This window comes from Schistocerca gregaria, chromosome 3, assembly GCF_023897955.1.
Source record: "Schistocerca gregaria isolate iqSchGreg1 chromosome 3, iqSchGreg1.2, whole genome shotgun sequence".
NCBI lineage: Eukaryota > Metazoa > Arthropoda > Insecta > Orthoptera > Acrididae > Schistocerca > Schistocerca gregaria.
The window spans coordinates 604,994,909-605,013,144 of NC_064922.1; the positions used below are offsets into that span (position 1 = coordinate 604,994,909).

Here is an 18,236-nt window from a genome sequence, read left to right on the forward strand (position 1 = left end):
TCTGCCACCGCTTGCTGAGTAGACTTTTTATCTATCCAATTAAATAACTTTGTGGTGTTCGCAATTTGTCTTGTTTATGGCAGAAGACGAATCCTTGCATTAAGTGGAAATTGTTCTGTCTTCTACATCAGGCAATTTGCAGTTACTTTATATAGGGCATTATCATACCCATCACTGAGATGTTGTTGATATTTTATTAATTGAATCACTTCATGCAGAAAGGGCTTTGGTAAAATTTAAAAAAAGAAAAAAAAATTCTGGATTCTACTGTATGAGTGCAAAGCTAAGGGAAAAATCACTGTTGTTTTTTGACCAATTACAAAAGTCCTTATAGAGATTCAAAGAATTTGAAGTATTTTAAGTCTTTTGTGCATGGACCAAAATAGATTTTTATGTTTTCAGTATTTTCTTGGGGAAAAGATAATGATTCATATATTACTTTGAGGGTGTGGCTATAGTTTCAGAATGTGAAAGAATCATGAGAATTACAGAAAGTAAAACAATTGGTTTCCAATCAATATTTATTACGAAAATAACCAAGAAGGAAGAAATGAAATACTGCTTTGAGTTTCTTAAGTCATCTTACTCTTGTTAATTAACAGCTTCACTTTTGAGCCAACATGTAATTTCATGCTTGGATTCTTGATATTCATTAGGTACGTAAGTGAGTAATCTGGTAATGTCTTTTATTTTTGTTGCTTGTACTGGGCTTTTCCGCATGGAATATACACAGTTTGGTAGAAAAGTAGAATTTGAAATATGCCCAGTTTGAGAAATCCTGTGTGTTTCACGATATCATCAGTAAACTGGATGTTATTAAACAAACACAGAGTCAGATACTGTATGAAAATGCATCATTGTGCTGATGCCAAAATGTGCTTTCTTGTCTCATGGTACTGATCTTGTTCAGTTTCTTCTGATATACAGTTTGTTTTATGAATCATTGGCCACCAGTTTTTGAGATCCATAATATCTCCTGTTTTAACTCTTATACTTCAAACTTCATGGGGAAGTGCTGTTTTCTGTGGCCAGTTTGATTATTTCATGCATGGAGTAGTCAGTCATACTGCCTAAGGGTGCATTTAGTTATAGCAAAATCCCAGTAACAGGACAGAAAAGAATGACTTGTGACGGCAAAGAATTATTCTTTTTTTTCTTTATCTCCGCTAGTGTATTTTAAAAGTAGAAGGAGCACTACTAAAGTATTGTTCTTATTCTGCCCTGCACAGTTGTTGGGCAACAAATGTAGCTCTGTAATTTCAACAGGAATGTCCTGCAGTGCAAAACTCATAAGCAGTCATCTGGCACAAGTAAAGTGTTTTGTGGACAGGGAAAACTGGTAACTGAATATTCTGCATAAAATCTGTTGCCAGAGACAATATGTGGGTTGATCTTTCATTAGAGTTTCAGCTTCTTTTAGCCTTTTCCTTATGCTCTATCATCTCAGCCAATGCACACTTTTTGCCTCATCTTTAACAAGGGGATTTTGAATCTTAACTTTTAATTCTTCACCCAAGCAGCATGCATCTACCTGAGGTGACCCAAATGACAATGAGTAGTTTTCATTGAAAAACAAAGCAAAAGTCTGGTTGCTATATTTAACATAAGTAAGTTCCTCCTTGAGCATTTTATGAATCAGTTTTCTGTTAGAGTTGTGTGTAAATATGTACTTGTCCTCCAAGAGTAGTGGCTTTCTTTTACTAGTTAGCTGTTTACATGTTCCTTGATCAGTTATCAGATTTTGGGTGACAAAGCTCTTACACTGGGACTTTTCCCTCTTTTGTCATGTGTACTCTGATCTAATATAGACAGCTTTTCCAGTCGTTCCATTCTTTTGTCAGTTGTAGCTAGAACAGCCAGAAATGCTTTGTAACATACCTTCCTTTTGTTGTTGCACAGAATTACATGGGAAGCAAAAACTTTGGTCACTTGTCGAACTGAACCCTTTTTTCCGTGTCACTGTCGCTGGACGTATGTCTATAAGTGACTGGATATGAATATCTTGTTCATCCTTGGAGGGGAGATCATGAAGCCATACAAAAATAGCTTCCTTTTCATCAGCACTAATGCCTTGAAAGCACTTGAATCTCTTGCAAGTGTGAACATAAAATAATCCAATCTAGAAACCTATTTAAGCAGTTAACATGATTATAATACAGTATCTCACATATTACAAACACTAGTAACAGTGTTCAAGAAACTGTCAGGAACATCCAGTACAGTTATGAATTACCTGCAGTCACATGCTCTAATTTTATTAGCTTAGTGCATAAGTTCATAGTGTTTTTGTTTTGCATGTTGGTATGCTGGTTGCTGTGAGTTTATTTATGGATTGTCATTTTTTATTTGTAGCTCACTGTTGCTATGTGAGTTTTACTTATTATAGTTTTGTTATTTGGAGATAGTGAGTTGAGCTGTGGGTGCTACAAAACGAAGTGCCAAGTGGATAAATAGGAACATTTCCAAAAATATTCTTCTGTTTGACTTCAGCAGAGTGTTGACAGTAGTGGAGGCAGCCAGAAACATTTGCTCCATGTATGGGGATAATACCATTGAACAGAGCACAGCAAGAAAATGATTTTCTTGTTTTAAAGATTGTTTTGACATTAGAGACTTTCCACATTCAGGAAGACCTCTGACATTTGATGAAGATCATTCAAACACTTTAATCCACAATGATCGACGTCAGACTCAAGAACTGGCAAATGTGATGAACTGTGATCATTACACCATGGTGTGATGTTTGCATACAATGTGGAAGGTTCAGAAATTGGGTGTATGGACATCACATGCTCTAAGGCAAAAACACAAAAATCAGCAGGTGGCCATATGTTCATCTCTGCTTGCTCATCATCAATTGGCTAGTTAATAACACTGACCATTCATATCCTGTATCATTATTGGCAATGAGAAATGGTGTCTTTATGCTAACACAAGGAAAAGAAAGGAATTGTTGAGCCCAAACAAAGCAGCAACTCCTCCTACAAAGACCTGCATGCATCCACAGAAGATAATGTTATCTACCTGGTGGAACAACAGTGGTGTGGTGTACTATGAATTCTTCCTTGGGATGTAACCATCACTGCTCACATTTATTCTCAACAACTGAGACATCTTGCAAATGCAGTCCAAGAACGACCTGGAAGACATCGTGAAGTGATGCGACTCCTTGACAACACCCATGCGCATTCTGCTAGACTGACAAAAACTCTATACAGGAGCTGGGTTGGGAAGTCATTTGCACCCAGCTTATTCACTTGATCTTGCACCCTCAGATTTTCATCTTTTCTGCTCTCTACCAAACAACTTTCAAGGAGGTTCTTTTCTGGGAGAAAATGTGCTCTGTACATGGCTTGACAAGTTCTTCACTTCAGAATTACATGATTTCTACAGTTGGAGAATCAAAAAGTTACCCCAGCCTTGGCAGACCGTTGTAAATAGTGAAAGTGAATACAGTATCAATGACTAAAGAGATATATATATATATATATATATATATATATGTTGTGTTTATTAATCTTATGGGAAAATGCTATGAATTTGTGTGTGAACCCAATAGCTGGTATGCATTGTACTTTATAGTCAATTCATTCTTGAACTTTTAGTTTCGCTGTTTTTGAAATATTCTTCTTTCATGTTAAAGGATTGCTTTTCCTTTTTTGCCTGAATACAGTGGGACCTTCCATCTCTTTCAGAAATAAAACTGGAAATATTATCTACAGAAGAAATGTATATGTCTACCGTGCACAGTATCAGCTCTTGCCCTCCAACAAATAAATTGTACAGTTTAGCCAGTATATTTTGCACATTAAAGTTAAAAGAATTATCCTGGAAGTGTCCAACTTCCGTTTCTTAGGAAGAAGGGCTTCAGTCCTGGAGTGAATTCCTTTCTGCGTAGAACTCTAAACAAGAAGCTTCAGTTTATACACTTCCAAGCAGTGGACTAAATACCTTTCTGCTCAGAATGATGGAAACCCCCCTAAATGTATGATTTCCATCAAACTTTCATTTTGGAAATTTTGTGACTGAAGCTCTTTCTGCATTTAGCAATTCAGTTGTGGTTGCTCATATTGTTAGATGTGTGTGAATTTTTATTCGTCTTTCATAACTATTCAGTCTTTTATGGCAGTGTGCGACTTTACTAGCCATTGTGTAGCTGCAGACATAAGCATACTTGCAATCTTTTATGGGGATGTTGGAGAAAACTGAATAGGCTTCATTAGTAGAAACTGGTGTGTTTTCACTTTCATATCAACAGTCATTATCCTCATTTACTGCAACAAAATTCACCCGTTCACCATTAGTGAATATATGTGTAAACACATACTTTCCAAGTGCTTATTCAATTTTACTTTGGAATTACACATGAGTGTAATGTCTCTTAAACAAAAGTGTGTGTACATTGTCATTTTTGTATGTAGCTGTGCATTTTGAGATTAGATTTTGTGTTTATTTGTACTAAAAACTGGAAATATTCTAAATATGGTGATTACATTTCAGAACACTGTAATATATTTTATACACATTTTGTTGAGAGAATCGGACTGCAGTCAGAAGTGAGTATTTCAGCTGTTATTTAGCATTGTTATGTGATATGAATGAGAATAATACACTGAAGCACCAAGGAAACTTGTACAGGCTTGCATATCAAATACAGAGATATGAAAATTGGCAGAATACGACACTGCAGTCGGCAACACCTATAGAAGACGACGAGTGTCTGGTGCAGTTGTTATCTGGGTTACTGCTGCTACAATCGCAGGTTATCAAGATTTAAGTAAGTTTGAACATGGTGTTACAGTTGGCGTACGAGTGATGGGACACAGCATCTCCGAGGTAGCGATGAAGTGGGAATTTTCCTGTACGACCATTTCACAAGTGTACCATGAATATCAGGAATCCGGTAAAACATCAAATCTCCAGCATCATCTGACCGGAAAAAGATCCTGCAAGAACAGGACCAATGATGACTAAAGAGAATTGTTCAAGGTGACAGAAGTGCAACACTTCCGCAAACTGCTGCAGATTTCAGTTCTAGGTGATGAACAAGTATCAGTGTGCGAACCATTCAATGAAACATCATCGATATGGGCTTTTGGAGCTGAAGGGCCACTCATGTACCCTTGGTGACTGCACGACACAAAGCTTAACGCCTCACCTGGACCCGTCAACACCGACATTTGACTGTTGATGACTGGAAACGTGTTGCCTGGTTGGATAAGTCTCATTTCAAATTGTATCATTTGGGTGGATGTGGACATGTATAGGTATGGAGTCAGCCTCATGAACCTATGGACCCTGCGTGTCAGCAGGGAACTATTTGAGCTGTTGGAGGGTCTGTAATGGTGTGGGGTGTGTGCAGTTGGGATGATTTGGGACCCTTGATATGACTCTGACAGGTGACACACACATAAGCATCCTATCTGATCACCACCATCCATTAATGTCCACTGTGCATTCCGACAGACTTCAGCAATTCCAGCAGGACAGTGTGACACCTCAAATGTCTAGAATTGCAGCAGTGGCTCCAGAAACATTCTTCTGAGTCGAAACACTTCCTCTGGCCACCAAACTCCCCAGACAAGAACATTATTAAGCATATCTGGGATGCCTTGCAATGTGCCATTCAGAACAGATCTCCACCCCTCATAGTCTTATGGATTTATGGATTCATGGTGTGAATTCCCTCCAGCACTACTTCAGACATTAGTTGCCAAGTCATGTTGCGGCACTTCTGCATGCTCACGGGGGCCCTACACAATGTTAGGCAGGTGTACCAATTTCTTTGTCTCTTCAGTGTATATTCAGCAATGGAAAATCCAGGTTGTAATACCAGCAATATTATGAAAAGGGTAGATTGTTACTCATTATAAAGATTAACTGTTGAGTTGCAGATGAGCACAACTAGGAGACCGTCACACATTGAGCTTTTAGCCAAAACCTTCTTCAGAAAGGAAAACACATACACATTCACACGAGCAAGTACACATCATGCACACATGACCACTATCTCTGGCTGCTCCAGAAGGAAAGCAGCTGTGTTGTGTCAGATGGAAGCAGCAATCCATAGTGGTCCAGGGAAGGGGATAGATAACACGGTACTAGTGGAGGGAGAGAAGTCGATGCAGCCTGGCAGTGTGTAGAGCGACTAGATGGTGTTAGGACAAGGCTGCCAGTTGTAGCTTCAGGAGACTGTGGGGAAGGGAGGGGGGGGGGGGGGGAGGGGTAAAAGGAGACGATCAGAGAAAGGGAAAAGACCAGTGGGTAAATTGACAGAGAGCGGTGCACAGTGAGGGTGTGGGGATGTGAATTGGGAGGAGGGGGTAGTGTAGTGAGGGCAGAAACTATTGGGTGAAGGCAGAGGGGACAGTAGGTTATTGTAGGTTGAGACCAGGATGATTTACGGTGCAAAGAATGTGTTGGAAGGACAACTCCCATCTGTGCATTTCAGAAAAGCTAGTGGTGGAAGGGAGGATCGAAATGGCCCAGGTTGTGAAGCAGCCATTGAAATCAAACATGTTAAGTTCAGCTGCATGTTGTGCCATAGAGCGGTACATTTTGCTCTTGGTCTCAGTTTGGTGGTGGCCATTCATCCTGGTGTTCCTGAAAGATCTGTGTATTATGGATGGTGTACAGGGATTTTAAATAGTGAAGATTAATAACAGTATTTTAACCTTATGTGAGATTTTGTGCCTTAATAAACAGCTTTGATTTCAGGGAATTTTAGATGCCTTCTGTGAGTGTGTCGGTTCCTCCTATGGAGTTCTCATGATTCGTGGTTGTGTGTCAGTTGCCACATCCAGCTGGTGGTCATTGGCACCAGTAGAAAGGCAGTTGCTGGTTCTTCTGCTGCAGTGTGGTAATGAACATACTGTGGCTCATGATGTTCCAGTCTTTCTGCCAGTTAAAAGTCCACATGTAAGTATATGCTTCAGCTGTGTACTGAATGCACCCATTCTACACACAATCTGTCACTATGTGTGGTGGTATTCTGCTACCATTCACTGACTATTAAATACATAATGGCTGTTCCTGTTAGCTGTTCGAATGGTTCAAATGGCTCTGAGCGCTATGGGACTTACCATCTGAGGTCATCAGTGCCCTAGACTTAGAACTACTTAAACCTAACTAACCTAAGGACATCAAACACATCCATGCCCGAGGCAGGATTCGAACCTGCGACCGTAGTAGCAGTGCGGTTCCAGACTGAAGCGCCTAGAACCGCTCGGCTACAACGGCCAGCCCTGTTAGCTGTACTTTCACCTTTAAGTGATATATGCATTTATTGTTTCTAGCTGTCTAGCATACTAGAGCTTGACAACTTCTGGAGATTGGAGTAATTGGAAATATAAGGGAGAATCTAGTCTCACTGGAGCATTTCTTTGGTCAGACCAGTTCTTTACAAGAAAACTGAAAAATCTTATGGCTTGTTAAATACATTTGGTGATTCCTCACATAGGGCACAATCCATTCACATTGATTTTGATATCTGCATTATTAGGCAAAGGAATAAGAAAAAGAAAGATTATCCTATATTACTATACTACATCCCACTAATTTTGTAAGGATCAGGATGAGCAAGTATTACACTTGAATTACTTCAAATGTCTATAGGCTCACAATAATTTCAATTTTTTTCTTTTTAGCGCTTCCTTATATAATGTGTGAAACTTAGCTTACCCTTTTCTCACATGATATGCAGTGAAGGGTGAAGGGCAACAGGCAAGTTCCATGTTCCTAGATTTCCTTGAAGTGTTTGGCATGGTGCCTTATTGAAAACCGTTAACGAAGGAACAACCATATGAAATAGATTGCGAAATATGTGAGTGGCTTGAAGATTTCTTAAGTAATAGAACCCAGTAAACCCAGTATGTGTCCTCGACAGCTAGTTTTCATCAGAGGTGTGCCCCAAGGAGGTGTGACAGGACTGCCCTTATTCTCTGTGTACATAAACTAGTAAACCCAGCAATGCTTTGCAATTGCTAAAAATGTATGAAAATTGGGTGTACATCCTAATATCTCTCTCTCTCTCTCTCTCTCTCTCTCTCTCTCTATCTCTCTATCTCTATCCATCTCCATCTCCTCCTCCTCCTCCTTGTCTCTATGTCCATCTTGTGTTTCCTACTTTTATGTTCATTCCCCCCCTCCCCCCCTCCCTCCCCCCTCTCTCTGGCCACCTTCCTTTGCCCCCTCACTCTCACTTTGAGCCTTGGTAACTGGTGTTACAAATGAAACCTTGATCTGGAATTGAAATCACTAAAAAAGGATTGGTTGGTATAATTGATATACAGAGTATGAGTGAGATCTCTCCAAGTGCTAGATCTGTGAGGATAGTACCTTCGGTGACAGTATTTGGCATGGTATTAATCTGTAAATGAATATGATTATTAAGTTTCAGATGAGTCATATTCTGTAGTAGTATTCTAATCATAAGCCAATAAGCCATAAACACAGCTTTTCTGTTTTCTGTTGAAATCAACTACAAAGAATAAAACAAAACAGCACATGTTGTTCATATATATTTTGTTTAAAAATGTACATAAGGGGAATGAATATATATCGGAGAAACAATCTGTCTGTTGGTTTAAATGCCTTGGTATTGTAGTTAAAATTGACTGAAAGAAAGAAGACTAAACCATACATTTCCACAGCACAGCACTGCAATTTCTTTTAACAGAAAACCTGTTCATTCTTCTTTAAAACTATATAAAGCCTATGCGTGTCTGAACTTTCATTAGAGTATTGTGCAAAAATTTGAAGTAAATCAGTCAAGAACTTTTTGAGATTTCTGCTAACATAATTTGCCTATTACTTATTGCCTATATTCATTCATATATTATTTGTACTGAAAAAATATGTAGAGTTAGAGTGCTGTATGAAAATTTGAATTAACTCACTAAAGAACTTTTTGATATTTATGCTAACAATGCTTCCTCTTCATGTATTACGTATATATTTATGTATTAAAGAAACATGTAGCCTATGTCCACCTGAATGTTTAGTACAGTTGTGCATAGAAGTGATATGGTCAAGAGCTTTTTGAAAATTTTGCTGGCAATGTTTCTCCTTTGTATATTATATTTATATTTAAATACCATATACGAGTGTTGGAACTTAAATAGTGGCAACTATTTATTCACAACTGATACAAAAGAGTTTGCATTTGTTACTCTCCTTCAAAGTAGTCATCAGTGTTGTGTAGAACCCATTGCCAGTGATGTGGAAGGCGTATTCCCTTAGCAGAGCCTGTTCTGTTTTGAAGCAAGTCATCAAGAACTTTTTGACAGTTTTGGTAACAATATTGAAGTATGAATTGCTTTCAAATAGACATTAGATGCTTGTGTAAAGATGTATATACCCTATGGATTAGAAAAGGTGTAGTTGGTGTCTTTCTGAACATTTATTAGAGTATTGTGTAAAAATTTGAAGGAAATTGATCAAAAATTTTCTGACATTTTTGCTAAAAACCTTTCCCATTTATATAGTATGTATGTACTTGTATACCATGAACATTAAAGAAATGTTTAGCCTCTGTCCATCCAAACATTTGATAGAATATGTGTAAAAGTTTTAAATAAATCAGTCAAGAATATTCCAAGATTTTTGGTAACAACTTTTAACTACCACTTGTCTTTATATAGTAGTATAGATGGTGTGATGGACAGGGTGAGCAACAAACTGCAGCAGTTTGCTGATGACGCTGTGGTGGATGGGAAGGTGTTCTCTTTGAGTGACTCTAGGAGGATACAAGATGACTCAGACAAAATTTCTAGATGGTGTGATGGATGGCAGATTGCTCTGATTTTTTTAAAGTTGTTCCACAAAATTCCGGGAGAGCTGCCAGATGTTTGTAACTTCCTGCCAAAATATTTCGGCACAGAGTCTTATGGCCATCTTTAGGTGATACTGGTGAAAACTCATTGAACTCTGGTATTTAAGGCCCCGCTGGCACATGCATGGTGGATTCACTTGCTGTTGCGCATGCGCTATGATATCAATTTGATTGTCTGCCTGCAGTTCCATTACAGAACTACGCCGGCTGTTGAGGACACGAAGTTTTTCGATCATTGGCTTCCATACCGAATTCAATTGAAAACTGCCATCTCGATTAATAAGAGACTCACTGTCAGACAGTCGTATTTCCACAGATTAATTAATAATAGAACTCCAAAAGTTGGAATGGAACCTATGGGCCACAATTTTTGTCTCACTGTAATGCATGACATAACCAGTGCAAATACAATTTTCGGTGATGGCAGACTTACAAAGCTGAAGAAGGTGAGTGTGCCGCTGATGTTCCACAATGCGATCCTGCACAGTTTGCATCATTTGCCCTATATAAGATTTGCCGCATTCACACGGAATCCTGTAAACACCTGCCTCGCGCAGTTGTAGTTCGTCTTTGACAGATCCACGCATGTGCTGGCGAGGCCTTAAATAACAGAGCTCAGTGCGTTTTCACCAGTATCACCTGAAGATGGCCAGAAGACTCCTCACAGAAATATTGTGGCAGGAAGTTACAAACATCCGGCAGTTCTCCCAAAATTTTGTGGAACAATATGTATGCTGAGAAAGTTTTAAATCTCACAAAAAAGGGTATTTGAATACAGCATTGGTAGTTTACTGCTTGATACTGCCATGTCAATTAAATAGCTGGACATACTGCTGCAAAGCGATGTGAAATGGAATGAACTTATAAGGATGGCCAACTTCAGTTTATTGGGGGAATTTTAGTTAAGTGTCGTTCATCTGTGAAGGAGACTGCAAATAGAACACTAATGTAATCCATTCTTGAGTTCTGCATGAATGTTTGGGATCCCCACCATGTCTGGCTAATGAAGACAGTGAAACTATTCAGAGGTGGGCTGCTAGATTTGTTACCCACAGCTATGATCAACATGTGAATATTACACTGATTCTTAATGAACTCGAGTGGAAATTCCTGGAGGGAGGGCAGTGTTCTTTTTGTGGAACACTGTTGAAAAATGTAGAAAACTGACATTCGAAGCTGACTGCAGAATGATTCTTCTGCCACCACTGTACATTTCATGTAAGGACCACAGAGAGAAGACAAGAAAAATTAGGGCTTGTATGTAAGCTTGTAGATAGTAATTTTTGCCTTGCTCTATTTGCGATTGGAGCGGGAAAGGAAACTACTAGTTGTGGTGCAAGATAACCTCTGCCTCATACCATACAGTGGCTTGCAGAGTACCTGCATACATGTAGTTGTAGATATAGGAAATGTAATGGTTTGGGATAATAAGAAGTTTAAGTTCTTCTCGCCAAGTAACAAAAAAGAGAAAAATGAAAGAAAAAAGGAGGCTAGGTTTTAGAAGCTGTCCTGTAGGTTATTGTGGTATTTTTATGTCTTTGGAACAGTTGATATCAGTTTCATCATTCTGTTATTGTGGAAATAGGGTTGTTTTTCTTGTTAATTGTTTCACAAGACTGCAAGCAAGTATTTTTTTTAAAAATAGTTATAATGTAATCAGTACAACATGTTACTGATGTGGTCATAATGTGATTATTTATTTAGTTATTAATTTTTTGCGTGGTTTGGTTTTGCTGCTCAAGGAAAAGATTAGAATCAGCAGATCCTAGCTGTTAAGCTAAGCCTTTAATGAATGTTGATGTCAAGATTTTTGGGTTACTAACTTGCAGTGGCTAGAATTACTTGATTGACATGTTTCGGTAAAAAATTCTTGCAGAATGCTTTGTCAGTTTGACAAAAAATCAGGATTTAGTTTCAAATGTTTAGTTAAGCATAGTCTCTAAATATTAGATATGTATTATTTCATTCCTGTCTCATACTTGTTTTACATAACATTTGACTTCCCCTCAACCTGCTTGTACAGTTCCATAGACTGTTTGTGCTATTCTGTGTACTGACACTTAAGTGTAAATAATTATTTATGTTTTAATGAGATCTCAACTAAAAATAACTCTGAAAGTTGGTTGTCATCCCGTTATTTATGAGGTTAATGATTAAGTAAAATAGTAAAGCAGTAAACAAAAGAAAGATAACACATTTAATTTTTTGATGATTATCTTTTCATAATTATTTTTCTGAATTTTGTTTCCTGTGTCTTTCGTGTGTGAACATGCTGATGTATATGCATTCCTTACTTTCACTAAATATTGAGAGCTGGGCTAATGCTGTTCTACTTATGGTTAATGGACCAATATTGACAAAACTGCGTATAAGGTGTGATGGGAAATCAAAATAGTATGATGACATTTGGTTGTAAGTGGACAAGGAGAGAGTACCAGTAAGAGGACATGTTTGGTAGCAACGTACATTTTGGATCGTCTAGTGGTGTGCTATAAAACTAGCACAAGAGTCTCAGTGTGTACCTGAACTGCAGACACATACCTGGAAAAAAATAATTATGTAACTTTATTTTTAAAGGTAATAATTCAATCTTGATGACTAACCTTCACATATTCAATATTTCTAACATCTTAATTTTGACACAAAAGAAAACCGCATTTTGTCACCTCTCATTGGTTATCTAAAACTATCCTCCAACTGGTTGCATGAAACTGACTTGCTGCCACCCTATGAGGAGAAGTAAAATGAGTCACAGCTTACATTTTCCTTACTCTTAACTAAAGCCCAACTTTTTTCAGTCCATAATTTTTTTTGTTGAATGCTGCTGTTAATGTTACACAAGAATAGTTACTTGCTCCATAAACCCAGTAAAGCACATAGTGGATGTCTGCAGGTTGCCTATCGTGTTGTGTCCTGCCTCTTGACGTCTGATGTGGAGGTGTGTGTGCTGTGTGGACCAACTCCAGGCCTTAGTGAAGTTGAGCGCGCAGCTGCACAGTGCTGGAGGAGTGCCATTGACTTGCTGCGCAATGCTCAACAGTCCTTTTCTTTTGATTCTGGAGTTGCTGGGTTAGTGCTTGAAAATGGCAGTCCTGTTTATTGGAGTAATATTTAAATAGTTTCTATTGTAAAAATCTTTACAAGTTTGTGAAATAGAAATTTAATCATAATTTGTGTTTCTTTTCTTTGTTTTCTCCATAGCTTAGAAAATGTTTGTACTAACATAATCTTTAGAATTTGTTGCATAAACAGAACTTCTGCTGTAGCTTTAAGTGTAGATTTAACTAATTTGTAAATGTACACTGATGTTTGTGAAAATTGCAACACCAATGAAGATAAATGTGATTGAAATGAATTTTATACCATAGATTGTATGCCAGACAATACACAAATGTTCAGCATTGCAGGATTGAGCATGATCTCTAACTATGAGAATTCACCATGGTGTGAGGCTCCCGTATATTGCAGCCAAGCTCTAAATGTTGTGGCACTCCAATCTAATTGGGCCTTGATATGTTTTTGAGTAATTTTGTTGCAATGCAAGCTTTCAAAACATCAGCAGTGGTTGCTGGAGGACCATGAGGAATAAGATGCTTACCAACTATATCTCAGATCTGTATTAGGTAAATTGTCAGACAAGTGTATACCACAAAGAAGCAATGGCAAGATTCATTGTTTTAACAAGGCTTGCACAGGCCATGTCTCATGGATTTGTGTACTTTATTACATAAATACGGCTGCTCGATGGAGGTTCAGTGTCTTGGGTCTAGAACCTTTGCAACATGATGATTACTGGTCGCAATGCTCTCAAAGTGTAAGAGTCAGGATCACATGGCCTCCCAAACTACAGCCTTGGGACTTGCCTATTATGCAGCTCAACAGTATAGACTGCAAGATTGTGATTACTATGTAGTCTGAAAAACCATACATTTTGACATTCAAAATGCCAGTGGATACTGTTTAATGTGTCATTGCAATTAGAAGTGCTTTTATCCTCTATGCAGTGGAAGCTAGCACAATGAAATAGTGGCAACAGCTCAGCTTGCAACAAATGATGTCGTGCCTGTGACCCCAGGCAGGTCCACTCTCATTGCAGGGTTCCAGCATCAAGTCAGCTCTGTGGACAAAGCAGTAAGTTGTCTTATGATGGTGCAGACATTTTAGATGGCTGGTCACCTTGATTGAATGAGTGACTGATTGATTTCTTTATTGATACATTACACCATAACACCACCACTTTTGAATTTTACTGTTGGCACTACACATGCTGGTAGATTATGTTCACCGGGCATTCGCCATACCCACACCCTGCCATCAGATTGCCACATTGTGTAGCTTGATTCTTCGCTCCACATGACGATGTTTTTCCACTGTTCAATCGTCCAATGTTTGCACTCCTTACACCAAGTGATTTGTTGTTTGGCATATTATGAGCAGCCGCTCGACCATGAAATCCAAGTTTTCTCACCTCCTGCCTAACTGTCATAGTACTTGCAGTGGATCCTTATACAGTTTGGAATTCCTATGTGATGGTCTGGATACATATGTGCCTAACACACATTACACCCCTCGTCAACTGTTGGCAGTCTCTGTCGGTCAACAGATGAGGTCGGCCTGCATGCTTTTGTGCAGTACGTGTCCCTTCACATCACTATCACATTGGAAACAGCGGACCTAGGGGTGTTTAGGAGTGTGGAAATCTCACGTAGAGATGTATGACAGAAGTGACACTCAATCACCTGACCACTTTCAAAGTCCGTCAGTTCCGTGGAGCGCCCCATTCTGCTCTGTCATGATGTGTAACAACTACTGAGGTCGCTGATATGGACTACCTGGCAGTAGGTGGCAGAATAATGCACCTAACATGAAAAACATATGTTTTTTGGGGTGTCCGGATACTTTTGATCACATAGTGTATTTTCTGCTGTTGCCTGGTAATCATCTGAGGCACTGGTTTTGAAGTAAATTGAGGTCAAACTTTGCTGCTGGCTGGAAGCTGCTGCTCTCTTTGTCAATTGGTGGTCACAATACACTGCCTTTGGGCCTGTTTTTGATGTGTGACTGCACAATCTCTTGCACCCAATTCACAATCAGTGAGCATAATAACATTGGTTTCTTAATGTGTGTGACCACATGCCAAATTGACAAAAATGTTTGGTTCTGTCTGTCTGTATCAATCTAAGTTACAAGGCTCATTGCTAACTGCTAATTACATTATGAATTTTCATTGTAATCTTTTGTGAGACCTACAGATTTTTGATTTGTATTTCAAGAGCAATAAAACTGCGAGCATGGCATAAAGGGTATTTTGTAGGCACTTCTGACATGTTTCGCTACAGTAGATATAATTGTCTTGAAATATTTGGCAACTGTGTAGATAATTAATATAATTCTCATATATTGTTCTGTCACAGTTGCATATTTTTAATTATATTACAGTTTCTATTACTCTGGATCATCTTTAGATCTAAAACAAAGTAAAACGAAGTAGTTGTGTCAGCAGCCAATCTTGTCTACTAGCATCCTGGCGTGGTTCTGAGAAGACAAGACAGGTTACTTGAAATAAGCTCACTATTTTTATGTATTTGAATTTAGCATATTTCGTGACAGTACTCACTTTTCCGTGGATGTTTATAAGATGATATTTTACTTTTTTGTGTTGGCTTCAGTCATCTAGTGAAAGTATGATTCCATAATTCTGTTTCATCAGCTGCAGAAATGTCCTGGTTCAATGCGTTTGCCTCATTTTGGGTGCTTCAAATACCATTTTTCTGAATGTGCTTCCTTCTTGATGTTTATATAAAAAAAGTTGTAGAATAACTCATTTTTGCTGGTCACTTGCAAATTATTATAACGGGGACCTGTACATTGTTCCACCATCACACACCGAGTGTTCATTGCCAACTGACTACTGTCAAAAATGACTCCAGTGTCAAAGACATTTCAAACAACACACGAGCTTCCACTTGTAACCAGTCTCTTTGATATTACTTGTCACATCTACTAATATTAATCAATATGCTGTCACTCTCGAACATATAAGCAAATTAGCATAAAATAAGGCAAATTACAATTCACAAAAAATATTCTAACAAAAATATAAGAAAACATTTACAACCTCCCTCATTAGATTTGGTATTGACAAATCCGGTAGAAAATAACACATCTCCCAGATCCATTAATACTGATCCAAGTACTTAGTTTTACTTTGTTTTAGATCTGAAGGGCATTCGGAGTGATCAAAACATTTAATCTAATTAAAAATATGTAACTGAGATGGAAGAATAAATGAGAATTATCTGTCTTTTGACATGATTGACATACCGATTAGAAAATAAGAGCTATTGGATCAGCACTAGAATATAAACAACCTGACTGACGCCAGAGCTCTACGAGGCCTGAAAATGTTCTGTCAATGAGGGTTTAACTGAGCAGTGTTAAAAGCATTCTGGAAGGAAACAAGCTGTCCCCCTGGAATTTTCAACTGAAATCTCAGAAACATATTGTGTACAGCTTGAGAATCTATCTCTGAAAACACAACATTAGGGCAAGAGCTGAGCAAAACACAAACAAACATGCTGGGCCTTTTATCAGGCACATGAGCTTTTATTGTGCCTATGCAGTTCTTGCGTTGTTTAGCAACGATACATATTGATCTTAGCTTTGCATCATAAATGAGTAAAACTTTCACTATCTCGCAGTGGATAAACTTTCTGTATTGGGTAGGGGGTACCAGGTGGAGAAGTATGAAACCAGAATTTGGTTGTAATAGTAACACATCTGTTGTTTGGAACTGATAAATAATATTTTATTCAAAATAATCTCCATTGCTATTTATACATTTCTCCCACCTCTGCGGCAGGCTCTGAATGCCATGCCAAAAAATCAGTTCTTCTTTTGAAGCAGAACAGTCAGCGAGTTATTTTCGCACATTTTCATATGAACTGAAGCGTTGTTCAGCGGGAGTGCGTCCCAGTGGTGCAGATAGATGATAATTGGGTGGAGCCAAGTGTGCAGAATAAGCCGCATGTCCTACCTAGTATTTTCCAACTGAATGCATCGATCGTCTCCCTGACCTGTTTTGCTACGTGTGATGGGGCGTTATCATAGATCAACATGACTTTGTGTTGTCTTTTTCCATATTCCAGTCGTTTTTCACATAATGCTTTATTTAAATTGATCATTTGCCGTTGGTAATGATCAGTGTTAATGGTTTCACCAGGTTTTAGCAGCCTCATAATAGATGACAGCCTTATGATCCCACCAAACACAGAGCATTGTGTTTTTTCCAGAGCAATTTGGTCTTTCAGTGAATGTCGATGGTTTGCCTGGATTCCCCCATGATTTACAATGCTTAGGATTCTCAAAATATATCTGTGTATCATCACCTGTTACTATTTGATGGAGAAATGACTTATTTTTGTATCTGGTGAGCAGCATTTCACAAGTGGTTTTTCGATTTGCTTGCTGTCTTTCATTCAGTTCATCCAGAACCCATTTTCCCACTTTCTGCATCTTTCCCACAGCTTTCAACCAAAGAGAAATGGCTCTATTTGTCATATTCAATTGTTATGTGAGTTCCTGTTGAGTTTGAGTATCATCATCATCCAGTAAGGCCAGCAATTTGTTGTCTTTGACCTTTTTTTGTTGGTTTCCCGCACTTGTCGCATCTCATGTCAAAATAATCACTTTTGAATTTTTTTTAACCACTCGAAACACTGTGTTTTCCCAAGAGCATGTTTGCTGAAAGCTTCAACAGGCATTGGATGCAATTCTGCAACAGTTTTCTTCAAATGATAACAGAACACCAGTGCTGTCCACAAATCATAGTTCGTAGACACAAAACTCAACATGTTTATGGGTTTGAAACAGATACTGATATATGGAACTTGGGTCACTGTGTGTTGACATTTGTCGTCAGCTGTTACAGGAAGCTGAGGGTGCTGCATGCGTTGTGTCATGGACCCTATGCTGATGGGTAGCATCATCTATAAAGAAATTCCAGTTTCATTCTTCTACATCTGATAAACTCCTCTGAATTTTCTGAACACTGTTTTTGCAGCCCATGTGGAAATGTCTGGGGAGCTGTGGATAAGTATGCTCATGGAGTCTGTGCTTGGAGCAAGAAAATCTGAAAATATTTGTGACATCAAAGCAGTATTGTGAACATTCCACAAGAAATTTAGAATGAGCAAGAGAGGAGTGTGCATGGTCTCAGCAGTATGGGGTTGCAGTGTATACTTTCCATAATCTGTTTTTTTTCCCTGCACATTTCACAGCTTCTGTTGGTCTCGTGTATGCCGAGTACATCACACTTGGTTTGCCTGCACAGCTCTTGTAACAGTTCTTCTTTTGGTGATGATATACATTCTATATTCACCTATATCATGGTCAACAGTGGTCC

At 38.5% G+C, this 18,236-nt stretch overlaps 1 protein-coding gene across 1 annotated transcript in view; it reads left to right on the forward strand.

Annotated features, from left to right (window-relative positions):
* LOC126353776 (protein fuzzy) overlaps window positions 1–18,236 on the forward strand; it is a 142,154-nt gene that overhangs the window by 86,004 nt on the left and 37,914 nt on the right. The window contains exons 5-6 of the mRNA XM_050002857.1: window positions 6,718–6,918; window positions 12,726–12,901. Coding sequence (XP_049858814.1) covers window positions 6,718–6,918; window positions 12,726–12,901 — 377 coding nt within the window. The remainder of the gene's footprint in view (window positions 1–6,717; window positions 6,919–12,725; window positions 12,902–18,236) is intronic.